General features: G+C 30.9%; 2 protein-coding genes across 2 annotated transcripts in view; one reads left to right on the forward strand and one right to left on the reverse strand.

Annotated features, from left to right (window-relative positions):
* The first annotated feature begins 3,098 nt into the window (after window positions 1-3,098).
* Window positions 3,099-23,930, forward strand: part of LOC113510200 (actin-histidine N-methyltransferase) — a 35,757-nt gene continuing 14,925 nt past the window's right edge. Inside the window, exons 1-4 of the mRNA XM_026893650.3 lie at window positions 3,099-3,565; window positions 3,947-4,168; window positions 5,609-5,697; window positions 6,299-6,438. Coding sequence (XP_026749451.3) covers window positions 3,262-3,565; window positions 3,947-4,168; window positions 5,609-5,697; window positions 6,299-6,438 — 755 coding nt within the window. The 5' untranslated portion in view covers window positions 3,099-3,261. The remainder of the gene's footprint in view (window positions 3,566-3,946; window positions 4,169-5,608; window positions 5,698-6,298; window positions 6,439-23,930) is intronic.
* LOC116413210 (uncharacterized) lies at window positions 6,467-22,387 on the reverse strand. Its single transcript, XM_031911018.2, has 5 exons — window positions 21,790-22,387; window positions 11,148-11,900; window positions 8,240-9,494; window positions 7,552-8,142; window positions 6,467-7,384 (listed from the first exon to the last, which is right to left on the reverse strand). The coding sequence occupies exons 1-5, from the start codon at window positions 21,940-21,942 to the stop codon at window positions 6,873-6,875; spliced, it is 3,264 nt and encodes a 1,087-aa protein (XP_031766878.2). The 5' UTR covers window positions 21,943-22,387; the 3' UTR covers window positions 6,467-6,872.

The following is a 23,930-nucleotide window of genomic DNA, read 5'->3' on the forward strand; positions in this document are numbered from 1 at the left end:
TTTATAACAACTATACCCTATTGAACTCATTTGCATTCCGCACTCATTAGGTACTTAGGTTTATTAGTATTCAAATATTAGCTACATGGCACATAAACTAAGTATCTACGCAATTACCAACTGTACAGTTTGTACGTCGTGAGCTTGTCAATTTCTTTTAAATAGTGTTGTATCAGCCATTAACTGTCCACTGCTGAATATAATTTCCCCTATTTTTTTTTAATGGATGATAATGGAATGATACCGCCTGTACTATCGATATACACTGGGCACCAATGAGGGATGACAAGTGCAGATGAAGCAGGTCAGTTACTCCACCGTGAGGAATCTAACAATAAATCAATCATCATGGTTTCCACGGGAAACCACGAGGAGATCGACCTGATACAGTATATTGTTAGCAATGGGCTACTTATCCTCATTACTAACAATCCCTTCTCTAACCAACATTAGGGGGGTTTTGCCAGTAGTAGCCTTGCGCTTGGTAAGCGGGTTGGCCACCGCAGTTAGAATTTTAGGAATGTTTTAAGAGGGGCGCTGCTGCCCGTCCCTCTATCATAAGCTCCCTTAGTCGCCTCTTACGACACCCACGAGAAAGGAAAGGATGGCCTATTCTATGCCGGTACCTACACGGCTTCTTTTGAATGACTAAAGATTAAATTTAGCAGCATATATCCATTTTATACAAATACGAAGCACTAGTGGCAGATGAAGCAATGAGAATGAAATCAAGTCAGTTGGCCCACTGTAATGAAGTCTTTCTCTTTCTTTTTTTATTGAAAGATTCCAAGAAGTGGAAATAAACCCGATTATGATAACGTTGAAATGTCTAGCTAATGTTACTTAAAATGTTATTTTACAAGTCTACAAGATAACGTGAATTCCCGTCTCTTAATATTTTTAAAATATGGAAGGCGAGTCTTCTATTAATCATGTTGCCGCAGCTGAAAAGTTTCTTAATGCAAATAATTTGGAGGGCAATTCTTTCATAATTCGAAATCTGGGGCGGTTTCAAATAACTTTTCGAGGAACTGAGCGCATAGCTGCCAAGTGAGCGCGGCATCATTGCCACTGCCAGCCAAACAAAGTTTAACAGTCAATGTCTAATCGACTGTGACATTGTCTCGTAACTTTATTTGAAGCGCTTTCTTAGATGTTTTCTTTTTTTTCAATGGCAAGAGAAAAATATTTTTATTGTATTATTTCTAACTACTAAGATCAAAGTGTGTTCAAAACTCACTTACCTTGATTAGTAGTGTAGATAACGCATAGAAGAAATAAGGTGTGGAGTGGAAAGTATTTTGCTGCTTCGGGCAAAATTAATTACTTACAGTGAACTGACTTTGCCTCCCTAGGTCTTTACGAGCTGACATCCCATAAACCAGGGCGTCATTAAAAGTACCTACCTAGTTTGTAGCTTACCATAGATATAAAGGGGTGTCATGGATTTGTTTGTTTTTGATAATAACTACAGTAAAAATAATAATACTTACTCTCGTTTTTCAAGTCTTATTTGCATAAATATAAGTATTTAGTTACATGATATTATATATAAAAATAAATTTGATAGCTATGTTTCATCGTCGCATATAAATGTTATACAACTCTTCAATAAATTTATTAAATACAATATCAATTATCAATGTTAGAAATTTTCAATGTCACAGTCATGAAAAATAAAAAAATAAATAATAATGTCACTAAAAATGATAAAAATAAAAGAAAGTTAAATAATATTGTTTAAAATCTCTTTATCGGAAGATTTTTTATTTCCGAAAGTAACTTATTGTAGAACGGTATTGCTATCGGGTAACGGGTGTCACTATATAATGTTCTTGACATTACGGGCAGCACCAGTTTATTAGGGAATCTTCTACGGTAGTTGTAAATTACCTTACAGTTTATTTCAAATAAATATAGGTGCTTTTTTACGAATATACATTAGGCACTGGCAATATTTTTAATGTCTTAAAGCTTGTTTTCTGAGATATTCTACATATAGAACGGATACACTTTTTGGGCAATGAAAGCTTGTTTTGCATCTACCGACTTGTATATTAAGATACAATGTCTGAGAATAGAAGTTACATGCCCATGGTATGCTAATAAAAGTTTTTATATCAGTTATATTAACTATACGCCATAAGACGTATGCAAATATATTAATTTTACTGCATAGTCTATGTATATGCGACTTCCATATACAATAATTGTTTAGTATTATACCTAGAACTCTAACTTCATTACTTTTAGCAATGATGTGTCCCTTATGTTTCATAAAGAGGTCAATAATCTTATTATTTCGTTGATTATGAAATTTCATACATTTTATTTTTTAATTTTAGCCTCAAAATCCATCATGGAGACCCACACGTCCCGGATACAGATAATATGATACTACACTAATATTTTAAAGGAAAAGAGAGGGTTACTGGTAATGCTAATCACGCCAACGCTGTGGGTACATACTAGCGTGGCACCTGTGTGTTACACAACGCCCCCATTTTTTTTTCTGGGTCTCTTACCGCCTCCCTTTAGGCCTGCAGCGCCTACAAGGGGGCGTTATTGCTCATTTTGGGAAAAGCTACTTTAGATAGTCAATGGGGAAACATATTTCAATACGTTATATGTAATGATTATGCCAAAGAAATATAAATTATAGATTGTACACCTACACCTGTTTATATTTCTTTGCATATCTCGATGTCGCTATTATAATAAAAATATTACCAACTGTCCTGCTTACTTAGTATAAATAATTAGACTACGGAAAATCATCTTTAATTCCAAAAGAGAGTTCTCGAACTACACTATAGAGCTACTAAAAGATAATTATCTTTCTATCTATATTTTCATCAAGAACACAGTCAAGCAGATTTAATATCTAGTTATAAATTTCATAAAAAAAAACTACCTACAGCCTAGATTTCGGAATTCAATGTTCTTAGACCTAGATACATACATACCAGACTAGGCTGTATGGGCTTTATTCCCTTTACCTATTTATCATAAAGTTGAAGATAAAAAATAAAAGTATGAAGATTATGTCATTGTCAACGTCAACTGTCACTGTCATCTCGAGGTCAAGTCATATCATCTCATCTTTCATTTCACTTGGAAATGGAATTGTGCAAATGTTTAAATTTTTTTAGAAACTATTTTTAGTTTTTTCGCACGTTTTACATATTCATAAATCTGGTGTTGACATAGATTTCTTCTATTAAATAGTGGCTGTATTATTTCAGTAATATATTTAACACAATGGGAAGAAAATCACAGTCAAAACTAAGTTCTAAAAAGAATGCTAACAGGGAAAATAATAGAATAGTACAAAAGCGCAAAGAACTTGCGATTCTTGCGGATAAACTACTTCGATTAACAAGTATAATAACTCAAGTGTCTAACATTGGAAATAGCTGGGAACTTCACAAACAAATTGAAGCAGTCATCAAAGAAATATTAATTATTGAAGCACCATTCAATATTAAAACAAAACAAAATCCACGTCACTTAAATATAGAAAATTTCTTAAAATGGTTAAACGAAAATGTAGCTACATTTGAAGGTATTCTTTCAATAACATTATAATATATTGTGTTTATGTAGTGCCGTGAATATATTTCATAAGATACTCCTATGACTACTCACTGTTACCTACAATTAAACCACTAACTTTAGTATAAAATATTTACATCAAAAATATGACATGTATCACTATTAATGTAGATAGTTTCATATAATATTAATTTACATATAGTATTTGCATTTATTTGTCAGAAGTCTGAACTCTTTTTTGAAAAATTCCATTGATTATGCATATTATTTTTTAAAATTATAACATCCACCTTTCTTTATAAATTATAGTTTTTATACTTTACATACAACAATAATTACTTAATATTTTTTGTTATAATATATAATAATTATGTATTAACAAATATTACAGGTGTGGAAATTGGTGAATTTGAAGGCTATGAATTTGGTTTAAAAGCAACAAAGAACTTTAAAGAGGGTTCACTATTGCTCACAGTGCCCAGTAAACTTATGTTGACTGTACAAAATGCCAAGGAATCTGAACTATCAGATTTTATCAGTGTGGATCCTCTTCTACAAAATATGCCCAACATAACATTGTCATTATTTTTATTATTGGAAAAAAATAATCCAGGTAATCATGAGCATCTAATTCTGTATTCAATTATTTTTCTAATTATTAATTAGTCATATTGAAAGAAAACATGACTAAAACCAATATAAAATTATGTTTTTAATAGTAAATTAGTCACATAGAATGGATATCTTTACAAGTAATTTAATTTCTGTACATAATTTGCATAGTTAGAACATTTTATTAAGTACCTACTATCCATTTCTATATACTTATTATAGTTAGTAAACCAAATTTGTGATACTATATATGATGTGCAATACATACTATTACAGTGTAGTATAAATTCAATTAAAAGAGGAATTGTGTGCTACTGTCACCTCAATAAAATAAATATTGGTCTTATACATTTTTTTAACATCTCTGTAAATTATTGATGCCTATTAATTCCTCTTTCTGCGAGCAGGCAAAGTTAACAAATGTGTATCTAAGAAATCAGTTCAGAGTATGATATGGCTGATAGACCTGAAAAAGATAAAAGCCCCTAATAATTAAAAAAACTACCTTTCTATTAAAATAACAGTGCATTCAATAAACAACTAAATTAAAAAGTTTTTTGTTGATTTAATCAATGAAGGATGATAAGTGAGAATGAAGAAGGTTAGTAGTTTTATTTACTGTTAAATTCAATATGAAGGGCTACTTCATGATGAATTTAACAGTAAATCAATCACAATGACTTCAAAGGGGCATTGCGAGGAGGTCGAACTGATAGGATTTATTGCTAGCAATGAGGTTGCTAATCCCCATTACTAACAATCCTTTCTCCCGTCTGTACTACTGTATTAGAGACAGTGACATTCACTATAACATTAATTATTAACAAATGTTCAATTAAAAAGCTATAATATTTACTAAACATGCTGAGTACTAAATAAATAAAGAGATTATGTTTGGTGCCTTTAGTTCTTACAATTTAACAAAATAAGTAAAAATTTTAAAAATATAATCAGTTTCATCTATCTGGTCAAGGGACCTGAAATTTTTTACTCCATTTTAGTACTTACATTAAAGTGTAATGTTTCAGTAACATTCTTCAGTATGATTTACATTAATAGGTCTTGCTAGTTTAAATAATCAAAAGATTTTAATATTACATATATGGTAGTGGAAGATATTTTTTAACTGTTATCATTGTAGTGAATAAAATTTCTCACATATTTAAGGTTTTGATTTTATACCTACTCTTTATTCTGTTGTTCAGTTTATAATGAAGTTCCATAAAAATGTATAACACAGTCACTCACCCTAAATCAATTTCAGTGTTTTTTTTGCATTCCATAGATTTTTCTACCATCTAGATCTCATAATGATTTTGTTATGATTAAAGAGTTTTTTTAGTAAATAAAATATAAAATTCTAGATATTTTATGTTATAAGAAACATAAAAATAAAACTTACCTGTATTTAAGTTAAATTTTTCTGTTTTACTGATTTCAGATTCTTTTTGGAAGCCATATATTGATATTCTGCCAGAAAAATATTCAACCATCCTTTACTTCACCGCTGAAGAACTAGCTGAACTCAGGGTAATATTTTCTGATATTATTTATACTCATTTAATGTTTGTTATGAATTTCTAATTTAACATTTAATTGTACTTAAAAAAATGAATATTTAACCACTATTTTAATTCTGGTGAATGTTAGAATTTTTTAAATATATATAGTTTGCATTATTGATTATATTATAAAAATCTGCTACAAAAATGCAAATGATATGGATATTTATATATTTTTTTTAATTTTTTGCTTATAAACTTATAAATGTGATAGGTTTTTATCGAAAATCCCTCTCATTATTTTTTATTGCTTCTTAAAGTAACTAGAGGTGCAATGCATAATAGATAAGTCCAAGAAAAAGTAAACTGGAATCAATACTCTATATCTCGCCACCGCCTAGCCAACATGGTAATAACGATCTATCTCCCTGTCCAGCAAAGGAATGTTAAAGGCTTGTTAGGTCATGATTTAAATGGAGTTAATAATCAATCTTATAGAGAAGATATTTATTTTAACTGTAATAAATTGACTTTACTCAAATTATAAATTTAGGTTTTAATATTTTTAAGCTTGTCTTACGTTTTTCTGTGGTATTGTAGTTACAATATTTTTTTTTTCTATCACACAGCCTTCTCCAGCTTTTGAGTCAGCTCTAAAACTTTATAAAAGTATTGCAAGACAATATGCATATTTCTACAATAAAATACATACTTCTAATATACCAGTCTTGAAAAATCTCCAAGAAATTTTCACATTTGATAACTACAGGTAAGAAATAAAAATAGTAGAGTTCTGTCATAAAAGAATTACTTTTATTTTATCCTAAATAGGAGCTATGGAATTTGAAATCACACAGAATTTATATATGATATCTCACATTACATTCACGTAATACTGAAGACGCAAATTTAGTATATGTCAAATAAAATATAATAGATCAAGTTTGTTTTAGCTTATTAATATTATCATAATTTATAGATAAATATAAAAGAAAACCAACATATATGATCTTACTTCATTTGCCTTAAATATATTAAAATCAGGTCACTAGGTTAAAATTACGTTAAATCAATACAAAAAGTCTTTTTCACATTTTATGTCATAATTATTAATATAATTACTAATTGTGAAAAAGGCCCTTATTAATTCTGAATTACTGTATTACAAACCCTTATACTTACAAGCTCAGTCTAATACTTTAATTATTGAAATGGTTTTCTTAATGTATCCCACATGTATTCGGGAGAATCCTTTCCGTGATGTGAATCTACTGTATTCATTGTATAAATGTTAGAAGATGAGAGCATTGGACTGATACTTCGTGTACTGCTGTTATTTTTATTGCCTTTTCTATTTTCAAAAACAGGAGTGGGGATACGTCCGTCACAAAAACTACGCCTTTTATGTCTTTTCCTCTGTTGTCGCCACTTAAACGTAGCATATGTTAACAAAAACAAAATTGTTGCAAGACCTACGATACTCGCGATAGCAACTGTGACCGACTTTGTGTTATAGGGTATTTTATCTAAGATACCTGGCTTTGTAGGCACATCTGTTTCTTCATAAGAATTCACTTGCAGATTCTCATTGGAATCAGGTGCTATATGGCTATCAAAATCTCTAAGATGTTGCAAATCTTCCAGAACTATCAATCCATCTCCATCAATATCTTCTTTTAATGTGATTTTCTTGTAGGTTTCTGATGGCAATAATTCTGAAATATTGAAATTAGTATTAGCCTGGATTATTATTTTACAATAGCTTCTTTTTATGTATAGAAATATGTCTTCATATCAAGTCCCTTATGGAGTAGGCAGAGAGAAGCAATTAACAAAAATGGTAGATTCAAACATATGTTATAATTTATATTTTATTAATTACCTTTTGTGTAAGTATCTAAATTTTTTTCTGTTTTATTGCTACCAATTTTTCTTATCATTGAAAATATTTCTTTCCAATTCATTAAATCCTGGCTATCGTTTAATAAACGTCCTTCCCTTACTCCATCATTTATATTTGTGGAATTTATAGTTGTTACAGATGATTCGTATAGTGCCCCTTGTGAATCTTTTTGTAAAACTTTACTTACTGTATTTGTATCATTACTTGTAAAATTGTTAAATAATGACATTATACCCATATTTTCTGCATTCTCATTGACATTATTACCGAAATTCATGACTACAGGTATATTCATATATTTTTCCTGTAATTGTAAAGGAACTGTTGTAGTGACTTTAGTTACAGGATCATGCAAATTAGCATCTAATAAAGCTCTCAATGGATATGTCTCTTTTGATATTGGTTCTATAAGAGATTTAGAGAGGAAAGGCTCAGGAGGGTTCGGTTCTCTGGATGCATTATGAAATATATCTGCCAAATGAACATGACTTGATCCTCGTTCTCTGTGTTCTACAAGTTCACTCAAAGTCATATTTCTTTCCATTAATATTTTCGACAGTCTCGCGCTAGCTGTAATAAAACAAACAAAAATTATTATTAAATGAGTCTCATGTCTAAAATTCTTAGATTAACATTGTTTGTAAATTGTTGTATTGTAAATACTTACTGCGAGTATCATTTAATATTTCTTCAATTTCAAATTTAGCTGTTTCTTCTGTAGTACTTGATAACGAAACTCTAGAAATTGAAGGCCTGCTCGAAAAAGTTTCCTTTAAAATAGCATTGTTTTCAACGTTTTTGGAAGACGATGTGGTTAGAAAATCTTCTAATACTTCAAAATTTTGCCTTTCATCTATAGTGTTTAAATCTGGTCTAGCTTTAGCGATAAATTCTGATGATATAAATGTATCAACAGTACTGATGTTACTTTTTACTATACTATCTCGAGGCGTCGTTACTGTTGAAATCTTTTGTTTTAAGCGTTTCTTTTTTAGTCTATTATTATGCGCTTGTCGTCTTATTGTAGAAGCGTTAAGTAATTGCACGGTTGGCGTTGTTATCGGTTTGTCTGTTATGATATAATCTGTAACAGTTTCGGTGGTACCTATTTCTGTCGTAGTAGATTCTGTCATATCTATGTTAGATATTTCAATGGCATTCTTGCTTTCATTAACATTCATATTAATATCCTCAGTAACTGTAGAAGGATACGTTTCCGAATCTAATACTGTTGTTGTGTCTTCAGTTGTTATAAATACTGTTGTCGTTTCTATAGCTTCTGTGTTATCATCTATTTCATTGTCTATACTAACGTTTTTTATCAATGGTACTATCTCTTTCCATTGTTGAGATTTAGTATCATTTCTTCTGTTATAATACCTTTTTACATTTAAAGCCATCATATCTCTACTTAGTTGATTTTTAAATGTACTGTTTACCATTGGTCTCATTCGTAATTTCTTACGAATACCTAAAGGATAACGTCGTCTGTTCATAAATCGCGTTCTATTTTGTCTAATTTTGATATTTTCGTTTATATTTATTCCTTGTTTGGGATGTATAGGATTTAAATCTATTTCCTTATTAGTATTGTTTAGATTTTGTATTAGGTTCATAGTCGAAACATTTCTATTAACAGTTGCATTTTCCGTTCGATCATGAATGGGTGGTAATGTTTTAAAATTCTCTTCTGTTTCATCTTTCGTAATTAAAGGCACATCTGCTTCAAGATCTAGGACAGGCCGACTGTTTTCCTGTTCCAAAGAGGACGCATCTTTTTTCAGTATCGATAAAACATTTTCTTTTCCATGAAGTAAATCAGCAAGAGACAAATTGTGTTGTTGTAAAATTTCACTTAAACTTGTTCCATTTGATCTTTTTAATATTTCTTTTAAAGTAAGTGGATCAATAGGTCCGCCATCCTGAAAATTATTAACGGTTATTATTAATTATTTTAGTTTATATTATTAATTTAGTATCTATTTTTTTAACGTCATGTTAGAATTCTATTTATTTATTAGTTAATCACAATAATATTATAATAATTGAAGCATAATAATATTCATTATACATGAAACTTACTAAAAAGGTAACAAAAAAAATTTATATTCATATTAACTTCTAGATAGCCAAGATATAACAGCTCAATTTACTTTAGCCAATTGTTTTTCTACAACTTGGAATGACACACTCATTGTCCACGTAATGGAAATTAAAGGTAATGTTCGCCTAAATAAATAAATAATTAGCAATATGGATATCAGAATACAAGGTGATGCAATGGCAGCCCTTCTACGTTGCCTTATCATAAACTATGTATTTCAAAATGCCTTACAAAACAACCCCTTGGCGACAGAGAAACACGAGTAAGATATCCCATATAATCGACTTATGTACAAAATATTGTTCGGAATTTCCAGTTTTGTTTAAAAGGAACAGTAAAAATTTGAATTATTTTTTAATACAGAAGTATTTTATAGTGATTAAAATTCTATGAAATTGCATTCAATTAACAATTATTTTCTTTTTTATAGTGATTAAAATACTATGAAGTTTAAATATGAGCTATTGATTGCTATTATTTCGTTAATACAAATACATAATAAAGTATACGTATACGCCCAACCGTCTCTTCCATTAATAAAGAAATTCGAATCTATCGTCCTCCTATCATATATCAGTCGTACTTTATTATTGCATTTAATCATGGATGTTTTCTTCCTGTTTGCTAATATTAAATTGTGTGAACTAGTAGAATGCTTAGCTTTATAATTGCACTTAAATTTCTCTATTGAATCTTTTATAGCGTAAAACAATATTTTCATTTTTAACGTCAAGTAAATTATGTCTGTATTGAGGTAATAAACATTTGTCTTAGAATTTAAATTATTAATATTAATTTGTTACTAATTTCGATGCAACACATTCGTATAAATAATTATATGTTCATGACTGTAATCCTATAAGCTGTAATATAAAGAAATTACTTTCAAGAGCAATGAACTAAAAAAAAGTGATAAACTAAAAAAAAAAATTTAAGTTTTCTGCATTTCGGCATGCATTGTAAAATCAAACGCATCAGAAACTAAACTTAATGTACTTTTTCAAATTAATTAAATTTAATAATTTAATGTTGGTAATTTACACTATTTCGAAATATTGCAACGTTAATATAGACAAATTTAAAAATACGAGCACCAATTTGCGCCACTTAGTTACTATACAACGATTTTATATTTATTGGAGAAGATCATCAACCGCTTACCATCAGTTGGGCCGTATGCTTGTTTGCCGCCTAAGTGATATAAAAAAAATCATAAACTATATTTAAAAATTTAAGTCTAAAACAATTGATACTATTGTAGCTTCATACAAAATTCTAAAGTCACTAAAAATACTAAATGATAACATTAAAAATAAATAAAATGGAGATAACAATTGGTCGCCTTTAAATAGGATATTGTATTTATATCATACTGTAAATAATAAATCATATTATTGTTAAAAAATTCGATACTAAGTTACTTCATCAAACTGGAATTCACATATAAGAATAGTAAGACTTTAAAACTTACCTGTAATTTATCTAAATCATTTTTTATGTTCAGTGCCTTTTCCTTAATTTTTTTCTGCCTGCTTACCACTTCGTCTTCTGCTTTTGTTTTTGGCTCAGAAAATATTTCTGAAGAAAATTCAGATAAAGATTTATCTTCCAGCATTTGTGGTTTCTGTACATTATCCTTGGTATCTACTTCCAATACTTCGCGATCTTCAGATGCTGGCGTGATATCAGAAATCTTTAGATTTCTGCTTTCATCATTTTCAATTCTACTTTTAACGAAAGGCAGACTTCCGCGATCTTCTTTACTATATACGTTACTTTCCATTTGTAAATCTGATTCATCTAGTTTCTCACTTTCTATAGAAGACGAATCTGTCCGATGACCAGAGAACTCACTTAATTGAGGCCACGTTTCTAGAGTCGGTCGTTTCCTTCTATATCCTCTTCTACGTACAGGTTTTTCTGTATCTACAGACTCATCAGTCCAACGATTGCTTCTTGTATTAATTTTTTTACGTCTCCTCCTGGGTGCATCTGTTACTTCGTAAGAGTTAATATATTTCGGTTTATGAAAAGACGGTGACGGTTCATTAGTGTAGACATATTTATTTTCTAATATAGCCTCTTCTGTAGCTAATTCTATGGGGCGTCGTTTTCGCTTTCGACCAGGTCTTCGGCGTTTATGAGACTCATCAGATGAGGCCATGTCCCAATTCGTTGTTTTAGATTGATGTAACATTGACTCGGATTGTACAGCTCTCCATGGCTGAAAACAAATAAAATTAATTCTTAGTATGTAAAATATTAAATTTTGTAATTCTGTGCTTAGTCACGCAGTGCCTAAATAAACCAAATACTAAAACTTCTTAAATGTCAAACTAATATAAATAGAGCTTGATAATTGCAATTCCACAAAAATATCGCATTGCTGCGAAAGTAAATTATTTTTATAAATTGTATAGCCTTACAATCTATAATTTAAAGACTCGAAGCATGTGGGTATTAGAAAATTATGTAGGAAGTGGATAATCATTGAACATTGTAATAAGGTTTTTGATAACTCTCCTAAAAAGCCGACCACGAAGTAAAACTGGTCCAATTTAATAGTCCTAATTGCAGCCGTGAAGAAAAATTAGAAATTCTTTACTTAAGTGATAATCCTTATTAATACTATAAATATATAAAAGTGAGTCTGTTTGTTACTTTATAACACCATTATATATATAATGGCATACTTTAGTATACACGTACTACGTAGAATGGAGAAGGATATAGCTGCTTTTTATCCCGGTCAGTAAACAGTCACGCGGACGAAGTCGTGGGTAAGAGCTAGTAATATAATAAAATTGCAAATAGATGATGTCTATACATGATAAATATTTAAGAAAATCTAATATGAGAAATTTTAAAATGTCCAATAAAAGCCGAAACCTTAAATTTTTGAAATTTTGACTACTTGTCTGTATGTTTGTCCCGGTATCACGCAAAGTTTGGACCAAATTGGATGAGGTTTTCATAGTTATGTTTCTGAAAGTCTAACTTAAAATCGGGTGTACGTTTTATCTTAATACGATATCTAGAAGTGATATAGTGGTATCACTGGTTTTTTTATTGTTCTTAGTAAGACCTCTCATATCAATTTTTATATATATCTCCCATGTATATCGTCTAGTTAGATTTTTATTACATTAGTAAGAGATGGGCTTATTTTAGTAAAAAATAATACATTACTCCTATCCTAAAATAAACTAGTTTTAAATAGAAGCATATTGACTGCTGTACCTACTTCATGATTTGTTCATATCCCAACGTATCATATTTCATTAACATTATGTTCCTTTGTGTCTGTTATCTCAGTTGAAATCCCTTTATCTTTGCTTTTTTTGTCATAACTTGAGATACTTTCACTGCCTGTCTGTGGTAATGTTAGTGTTATAGGTAATGTGATTTAGCATTTTAGAACGAACAAGGCATATGATTCAAAGCATAGCAATTCCTTAAAATATTATATATATATATGAATCTTTAATTGTAGACTCCACATAATATGGCGATATAATCTACAAGGTACATGGTTATTGTACCCATACGCGACATCTCTGGTTTCACACATTTTCTTATGTATTTATGAAATACGTTGATTATGTAAACGTTTAGACGACGCGCTCCATATACACTCAATGTGTTTGTTAATCATATAAAAAGTCTCGCGAGTCGCGTGTGAAACTCTCGTGGAGTTGTTGAATATTCGGCAAAAACGTTTTTGCTATGGTGTAATTAAATTCTAATTACACATGGGCAAAGCCAATCAATCGTGGATGCTTTGATGTAGAAAGCCTCTCATGTCTACTGTTATTTTTACAGCGAAATGATATGACTTATTTGCATAACAAGTGGTACACACATCAATAGCAGCGATTATTAGACGCATAAGAACGAAAGTATTAATATTACCGTTGTAAAGTATGGCGTAAAATTATTACTATTATATACTTCGTAATCTTACTTCGATTTTAGTATCGAGCATAAACTTAAAATATACACGCATCAAAAGTGACTAAAGATTAAATACATTTTCAACATAAAAAATTATTCCATTCATATTTACCAAATCTATTCTTCCAGTCTGGCTTCTTACTTTAATTTCTATGTTTAAATTAACAAATTATCCCAATATTTTGTATAAATTAAGAATAATTGAAATTACGACTCTAGCCTTGTATGGACGTGCATTGTCGTGCATAAGCAGAAACGAATCACCCAACCGGTTTCGAAAAAAGATGATCACGTCGGAAATGATCATCTCCTCATAAATCTGACCATTAAGGTTCCCCTGATCCAAATGGGATTGATTGCTATATGTGGAACTATCAACGACCTTCAAAAACGCAGACCCACTTCACGATTTTGAATGGTTTGATCACTTATCTGTAAGCCTGAAGAGCGGTGGAGCTTCGTAGCCAATATCATAGCGGTCATAGTACGATTCTATCGAGCAGTATTTTCTATGTATCGGTCCTGTCTGTTAGAGGTGATGCGAGATCGTCCTCCATGTTGCTCGTCCACGCTGCCTACGATACAATAACGTGTCTAGAGGTGGCTTATGACGCTCTGTCTAATGTCAAGAGCGACAGCCACAGTACGTTGCAGGGAATCAGCTTGCAACATTCCGACAGCTCTCATCATCTCTACTCGGATCCAAATGATGTCGTTGCTCCATATCGATGCAATTTTTTCAGTTCCAATGTACAAATTGTAATGATTTTGTAAAAACGCTATTAGACACTTTTATAGGAATTGTGTTTGATATTTGGTTTTCTATTTTTAATAAAAATGTAAAGAAAATTCTATTTTTCAGATAGTGAAATTCACTAAAAAAAATCAATAACGATTAAAAAAAGTTAAAAAATAATCCTCAATTGCGGTGATACTCTAAAACGTACATGATCCCTAGACACTTTTGATGAGTGTACGTTAATTGAAATAAATCGATAATATATTATATTATATTATATTATATTATATATATATATATATATATATACATATATATATATATATATATATATATATATATATATATATATATATATATATATATATATATATGCACACACACACACACACACACATGATTTTATTTATATTTTTAACTAGTAGTTATTTCTAAGGCTACTACAATATTAGACTGTATTATTAGTTATTCATTCAACCGACTTCAAATAAAGGAATAGTTTCTTAATTCGATGGTATTTTTTTATATTTGTTATCTTATAACTCTGTCGTTTATTAAACGGTTTAAACATTTTTTTTTATCTGAAATGAGATACTTTTAGATCGAATAATAAAAATTTTATCAAAATCGATGCAGTAGTATATTTTTAAATCAAAATAATTGGTTCTGATACAATTAAAATCGGTTTTTTTGTGGAACTCTCACTGAAGATACGTATTACTAACAATGTATGTTTTCAACTTGCGACTATAAGCAACAAGATTTTTTAAAATGCTAAATATTTAATACGTCTTATAGGCTTGTAATAATAGTACATTTATGTCGGAAGCTCTTGAACTTCATCATTAATAATCTGCAGTGAGAAAACTTAGATTCAACTCGGATCATCGAGATATCATAAGATAATTACTATGGCCATAAATTTGTTACTTGTTACATTCGTAGGTATATATATATATTTACCAATGTTTTTATTAAAAATATTTGAAAATTTTCTTTCGCAAAAAAACTGACTTTAATAATGACTACATTGTATGGAACAAATAAGGAAGAAAATCCTATAAATTGCAAAATGAATCACTACAATCGCTACGAAATTGACTATATTATTATACTAATATTATAAAGAGGAACGATTTGATTGTTTGTTTGTAATGGTTAAAAATATCAACCGATTTTAAAAATTCTTGCATCTGTAGAAAGCTACATTACGAGCGAATAACATAGAATATACGAGTATATTATTTTCGAAAATTCTATAGTCTACTCCATGCAAAGCCACACCGAATCGCTTGTATTATTAGAAATCAATATATATAATTATTACTACTGATATAGAAGGATTTAAGGAGTTAATAGGTCAATGTAGATAGATTAATTATTATAGATAGACTATTATTACTTAAACAACATTTTCTAATGTAATATTTTATGTCACATTTTACTTTGTAGCGTACCTAAATGTATCTAGTAATGCGAAAAAAACCATCGTTAAATCTAAGACTAAAATCTGTGTCATAAGAAACATATGGCGTGCAAACACGTTACCATTTAGTACACACCTAATGCACATAACAGATCGTGTTCCTTTTATAGTTAGCATCGTAATAAAGGAATATAAAGTAGTACGCATTGTTTTACGTATCTCACCAGAGAGACTTTGTACAAAGCAAAATGAATAGTCTTTCTTCATGGCACATCAAGCAGAGTTGTGCATGCATGACGGTTCCTCGATTTGATGGATCGATGGGTATAGCAGTAAAATTTTACTACAGAGGCATAACGTCTTAGTCCACGCAGGTATAGCAATTCAGGAGAGGCGTTACATATTATGATACCCATTATGCTGTTCATCCAGATCGTCAGCTTATTTGTCGTTCCAAATATAAAATAATTTAGACTTTGAAATGATTGAGACATTATCGCGATAAAATATAGAACAGGTCCTTGCTATGCTGTATATATTTTTTTCTCTTTCAAACGTTATAAAAATTGTGCATTATTATTTACACATAATATATCAGATTATTAGTGACGGATACCAGCTAGCAATATAACGGGTCATGTCGGCGGTCGAGATCTTTCTGGAAATCGACAGGATTAGATATAATTTCCTTCGTTATTCCTCAGTTATACTTCGTCAGTGTAAACTAATGCTAATATAATCCCATTTTCATAATACTCGTAATTTTATATTTAATTTCATAAGTGTATATACACCGGTGCTGTTAGATTTTGATACAAATACTTATAAAACCATGATAATCTAGTGGTTCAATGCACCGTCTCACGAAACAGAGTTCCAAGTAATTAAAAACTAAATATAGGCAACTAACTAAATCAAATAATTAAATATCTGTATGCGTCGTATATCTAAACATAAACATATTATGGGGGATAAAATATCAGAATAAATGATTATAGTATACATATACACACGCGCGCGTACTCACATACACACACACGCACACGTACACGCACACGCAAACGCACACAATATTATCAGTCCTTATTTATTTATTTATTTTGGTTTTTGGTAAATTAATATTTTCATACGTGCTACTAGTTTGGGGACTGATGGTAATGCAGATCCGTTGTATATATATTAATATTGACATGATTAAAATAGCTGGTTTTTATTTAAAATAGAGTCAAAATAAAATAAAAACAAATACGCCGTTGAACACATTTCTTTAAATTACATCAAAATTATTAGTTTTAATTCGCTTATATTTTATGTGTATAATTTTGACTTAATCCCGAAAAACAAGTGCAATTGACTTGTATATAAAAATAATTAATCATAATATGTGTCCAATTAAAAATAAATAATCTGAAGCGTTCAATTACGCTTGATCAAATATAAATTAGTTATCTCATCGTTAACGAAGAAAGCTGTTACAAAACTGTTAGCATAACACAATACAGATGAAAGTGGAAAGCGCTGGTACCGGTTTCTCGGCAAAGAACTTGAGACTCGGATGTGACACGATCCGATCATTCGCGCCACTGCATTGCCAATACATAATTTGAATAATGAGTATATGATAACTTGATGTTCGTAATCATAACGTTATACAATCATATCAAACCGGTTTCGCCGTTCCTAAATTACATGCGTTAAGTTTGTAACTACGAGCATTAAGTAATCTGCGATTAAGTGATAAGCTGAAATCAAAAGTATTTATATTAATCAAATCATAATAAGTGAAATCTATGTGCTATGTAGATAAATTATACGTTATATATTTTTACTGTGTATCTTATGTTATATGTAACAATACGAATTTTAACCGGCAACTTAATTTTCCCAATTACACTATGAGATAGTTTAAAAAAGTATATTATGTACATATATACATATCTGTCACGCCTGTCGCCCAAAAAAGTAGCTTGTCCATTCTAAATAGATAATATGTATTAGTACGTATGTCAAATTTAATGAAAATTTGTGTGAACCATAAAAGGACTAAAAATATGAATAAAATATACAAATACTTCTTATAATGCAATTTTTTATATATAAATAGTTTATGTACATTAATTAAATTTTCATTAATTATGAATATCTGCGATTTTTTTAAATTTATTTACACCTTATTGCACTATTTAAAAAACAATAAATACAGTAAATTTTAAGGCGACCTTATTACTTAGCAATCTCTTCCATACAATCTTTGGATAGAAAACATTGGAAAAGAAACACTTAAAGATAAAAAAGATGATTTATACATGGAAAAGGTATATATAAATAAAGGAGGTATTGGGCCCTAATTTTGATAGCTAATTGCGGCCTGAATTTCAGTGCGTTGCTAAGCTCGTTAAAATTAAAATAACTTAGTTAATGTGTTTCTTCAAAATGATAATTAAATTCCTAATTACGTCACGCCACAGCGCGTGCCCAAATCACTGAACCAGCTTAGAATTATACAAAAAGTACAATGAACTTTCCCGTTTTGTGATCTACTTCTAATTTTTGTCTCGTTGATGGATAATCTGTTAAAACTTAACAGTATTGTAAACACTTTATATATATTTATATATATATATATATTTTTTTTTTCTTGTTGATTTAAAATTTATAATTTATTTTATAACTTTAAGCTTTGGGTTATTTATTTATTTATATATATGATGAACATTATATCCTTACTAATAATATAAATGTAAAAGTTAGTTTGTTTATTTGTAATCGATAAACTCGAAAACTGTTTAAGATTTTTAAAAACCCTTTAACCTAATATCTACTTTATCAACGAGTAATACGGGTTATATTATTAATAATTCTTAAAAAAATTAGAGATCCCTACGAAAATACAATAATTTAAACCAAAATATCGTTAATTTTCCTATTAAAGCTAATATAAAATACCTATATATGTTTCTATCTTATTATTAATATATTGATAAAGAATATCACATACATATTAGTCCATTACCCTAAGGTTGTCTTGAAAAGATTGCTCTTACCAATAAAACCCCCTTACTATACTTATACAATTGTATCGTTATATTTATTGTCTTGTTTATTCCTTATATTGTATAATGCAAATAAATTAATTCATTCATTCATTTACATACATGTGCATACATCACGTGTCACTTAAAAGCGGATATAGTAGATAACTATCTATCAATATCTAATTGTTACATATACAAACTATACTTAAATCATGCTCTACTTGCTGATTCAGGCCTCTGCCCTGATTTCTAGACCGGCCAGTTTCTAGACCATTATGGAGCCAATCGACGTGTTCTCTCCCTATACAGTCTTATTACCAGCAGCTTTTCTTTAAAGATTTAAACGTATAAATGTATTATTATATGAACTATCGATTCATTATTAGTTGTCTGTACAAAAGTACAAACTCTAAAATATTGTTTTTACCTTTTTTTAATGGATGATAATGGAATGGTGACCCCGCCTTCGCTAATGATATACGGTGGTGGGGCACCAGTGAAGGATGATAAGTGAAAATGAAAAGGCAGGTCAGTCAGCCCATAGTGATGAATTCACCTAGAATTCAGCACGATGATTTCCAGAAGGGTCCACGTGGAGGTCGACCTGATATACTCTATATTGCTAGCAATATGACTAGTAGCATTACTAACAATCCTTTCCGTTCTACCGTTTTTACTTTTAGCTTCGTATATGTGATATGAAACGCACTTTACAAATTTTGGTTTGAAAACAAAACACAATAAATGCATTGGGGAGAAAGAGATTAATTATAGATTCTAACAGCCCCATTGCTAGCAATATACCTTATCAGGTCGACCTCCACGCAGTCTCCTCTTAAACCTTGTCGAATTCTTCATGATGGGTCAATTGACATTTTTTTTTATACAACTTACAATGGCAAACAAGCTGACAGCCCACCTGATGAAAAGTAAAACTGGTACCCCGCCAACATAGTGCAGGCGAGGTTATCATTCCATTTTCACCCATTAAAAAAAGCATTATAGCTTCGTATTATGGCGAAGTAAAATACAATGTTATCATTTTTCTCCAAGATATGGTAAAAACAGACTAAGAGTATTTCAATGCAAGAAAACTTGAAATGAAACCCATACCAAGCTGCCAGGTCAACGTTGTAATAAGTAAAAGGCTAATATCCTCCGCTTATGGTGAGACACTGTGCTTAGTAGTGAAACGTCAATGGGTTGTTACGGAAAAAAATTGCCCTAAAAGGTCAAAACTACCTGATAAGCATTTGTTTAGGTTTCTTTAGGATTTGTAACCGACAACTCTGGTATTGCAAGCGTTCATTGGCTATAATAATAAGTGTCACTTCATCACACTAGTTGCCTAGTTTTCGAATGATATATACCATATAAATATATATATATATATATATATATATATATATATATATATATATATATAATTCATTAAATAATACATTCGAATATATATATATATATAATACCAAAATTCTAATCGCTACAACTTTGAGTATTAAATATTCAAATATATTTACAAACTGCCATATTTATAATATTAGTGGAAATTTTAAGTATGTTTATTATTTGTGATAATTGTCTTTACAAGTCCTTTTCAGTATAGGTTGAGACAATCGAGTTAAAGAAATCTCTATCCTTGGATTAGTTACATCTCTTGTATCCTCCATTTGTAACTTTCCTCATAAATGAGAACACCTAGAATTTAATTATTCCGAAGGAAATACAAACTATTATTACAGATATACAAGTAAACATTGCTTTTATCAACAAATATAATACTTTATTAAATTCGCAATTTTTATAGTATTCGTGTTCGCATTCAATTCTGTGATGCATCAATTTTATCAAAATAGAATTGTAATGTAGTCTTAGATCTTTCTATAAAATGTAAAACCCACTCACATATATATTTATATGACAGATTTACTTCTTTATTAGCTTCTGGCCGAGGAGTACACTTGTCTCGTCATTATCATATCAGCCATAAACTGTCCACTGCTGAATATAAGACTTCCCCATTAGGGGAATTTGCCAGTAGTTGCCGCGCTTGGCTGGCGGGTTGGCAACCGCATTTAGGCTTTTAGTGAAGTTTAAAGACGGCCCTGATGCCTGTCCCTTGACGATTAATTTCCTTTAGTCGCCTCTTACAACATCTACAGGAAAGGAAAGTGTGGCCTATTCTATGTTGGGGCCACACTTGTCTCGTACTTCATCTTATTTCATGTGTATTCCTAAGCATATAACAAGTATGAGGTACCCTTCATACTTGCTTATATTTAATATCTTAGGTAGATACTCTTTATTGTTTCTTTCAAAAGATTACAACAGTAAACTTATTCTAGATTATAAGTATAGATATAAACAATTAGAAAATGCCTTACAACGAAAACTATCGTTATTCTTATAAGACATACAAGATACGGAATATTTGCCTCCTTTCTACCTTTGAGATAAAATAACAATAAATAATCTTTTAAAAAAAAAATATAAGATATAGCCAATCAATGCGCACAAGTTTGAGTTATAAATATGGTGTTGTTTATGTCTATAGGCGATGATTACCACTTTCTATTGGGGAACCGTCGGATTGTTAATAATTTTTATTTGCTTAAGATATAACAAAATAAAAATATGATAATGTATCTTTAAGTATATCTAGTATATATATATAACCAGGCAAGGTGATGAGATGCTAATTTATAATTTGCAATAAAAAAAATTATAATAAAATAAAATTTAAAATTGTCGTTAATCTTTAACAATCTATCCGGAAGTGGATCGACTCTAACAACGACATGCATATATGAATCGATTTATGAAGGTGAACGAATCAAAATCTGGAGATTTCTAAGGATAGAAAGCTGTTTCTTATACGCCTATTGCATAAAGGCCCTGTTATGATAATATATATAAATGAAAAACTATGTATATATGGGTAGTTAAACTTTAAACTTACCTGATCGTAACTAGGCGTCCCTGTGTCTAAAACTCTCGATCGCAAATCGTATCGGTAATCGGCATCCAAGTCATCCTCAGCTGAGTGTACTATGATAATAAGCGCGGCAAGCGTGCTCAACAAAGGCATGGCGGTTCTCCAAATAACACCCATATTATATCAATAAAACCTTTAGAAGCTGAGAACGCACTCGTCAATAGTACGTCCACACAAAATATCCACTAAACTAACACTGCACTGTTGATTAGGAAAGAATTAAATTTACACGAATTTACTCCAACTCAAGAGCTCCAAAGAAAACTGTCGAAGGCGAAAGAGTAAAGATAAGGAAAGAAAAGAAGAAAAAATAACGAGCGAGTTCGCGTGCGCTATTTGTTGATTTTTCAAAACCGGCTCTCGATGCAATTGATTGTGTCGATTTGTTTTTGTTTTCACATCATTCCTATTTGTAAACAGTCCGATAATGCGGCGGTTAATACTTCACGAAGGCAATTATATTACTGACAGGAAAATGCAAGATTTCTCATGCAGGTTTCCCGCGTTTTTCTGTATCTGAATGTGAAAGTGAATATAGCGGGCACAGCACACGTTTGCGCGCGGCGACTCGACACGTTCAAGTGAGTCCACAGAAAATCGACTGTAGTTCCGTCGGTTGCATTGACTTTTATTACAAACATATTTTGAGTCTTACTTTTATTTTAGAATAATATCAATAATTAGGATCTAACTGGAGTACGTAGCAAGACACGGTTGACAGAATAATTAAATAGAGAGTATTTGAAAGTAGTAATAATTAGTTATATTTTAAGGTAGATTTTTTTTCTAATATTTTACTCATGAAACATGAGTTGATATACGAGGTCTGTCCGGAAAGTTCGTATAAAAGTGTTCTGGAATGCGAGAAAGAGGAGTGGGGAGGCCAGGTAAGCGCAGGACCCCTTCCTTATGTCCCTAACAATGCTTCAGTTCTGGTCTGACCGCCGTGCGGTGCGAACTGGCTTGTCACGCCATCTGTGAAGTTACCTCTTAACGAAACCCCGTCGGCATGGAGCCCGCTTCCGTTGAAGAGCAGCGCGTCGTAATCAAGTTTCTCTCGAAACTCGGCAAGAATGGCCGTGAAATTTTTGCCGATCTCAGAACAGTTTATGGGGATGATGCTGTGAAGGAACCAACCGTCCACAAGTGGCTAAAAAGATTCAGAGAGGGCCGAGACAATGTTGATTGTTTTTTTCGATGTTCGGGGGATTGTCCATCAAGAATTCGTCCCTCCAGGCCAGACAGTTGATGGAAAATTCTACGTCGATGTGCTCAGACGCCTCACTCTTGTGGCACGAGTTCGTCCAGAATTGGCGCGAGAGGGGCGTTGGATTCTTCACCACGACAATGCCCCTGCCCACACCTCTCTTGTTGTCCGTGAGTTTTTGAGTAAAAATTCCATTACGGTGACCGAACACCCCCCTATTCGCCGGATTTGGCCCCGTGTGACTTCTTCTTGTTCCCAAAAACCAAATTGGTACTTCGGGGGCGGCATTTGGGGGACATAAATAAGATAAAAAAAGCTACGACGGGGCAGCTGAGAAACCTACAACCAGAGGACTTTCAAGGAGCCTTCTCACAGTGGAAACGGCGTTGGCACAAGTGCATTATGTCACAGGGGGAGTACTTTGAAGGGGATAAAATTGATTTACCTGAATAATTGTAAAATAAAATTTTTAAAAAACTTTTATACGTACTTTCCGGACAAACCTCGTACAACGAAAAATTTCGAGCTTCCCACACTAAATTGATAGATGTATCGGCTACGTATTGAAGATTCATAATTTTCCGAATTTATAGACTAGCTTTTCCCCACGATTTTTCTACGCATATATTATGAAGTAAAGAAATAAGCTGCTTTTAGATAGTGTATCAAAATAATACATGTATCACCAGATTTTAAACTCTACCTTCAGGAACACAACTGTGAAAACCATCCAATACGGTGCAATTTTTGCATAATACTTCCGGTATTACGCAAAAACTGCATCATATTGAACATATAAATATTCAAAAAATATTATTTTGGTTTCTGTTGCTTTTATCCTACATATAAATTTTTTATTACAGATAGGTTTAGTTACAATTTTATTATATTTATACAA

Source organism: Galleria mellonella, unplaced genomic scaffold, assembly GCF_026898425.1.
Source record: "Galleria mellonella isolate WM207_F2 unplaced genomic scaffold, CSIRO_AGI_GalMel_v1 utg23, whole genome shotgun sequence".
NCBI lineage: Eukaryota > Metazoa > Arthropoda > Insecta > Lepidoptera > Pyralidae > Galleria > Galleria mellonella.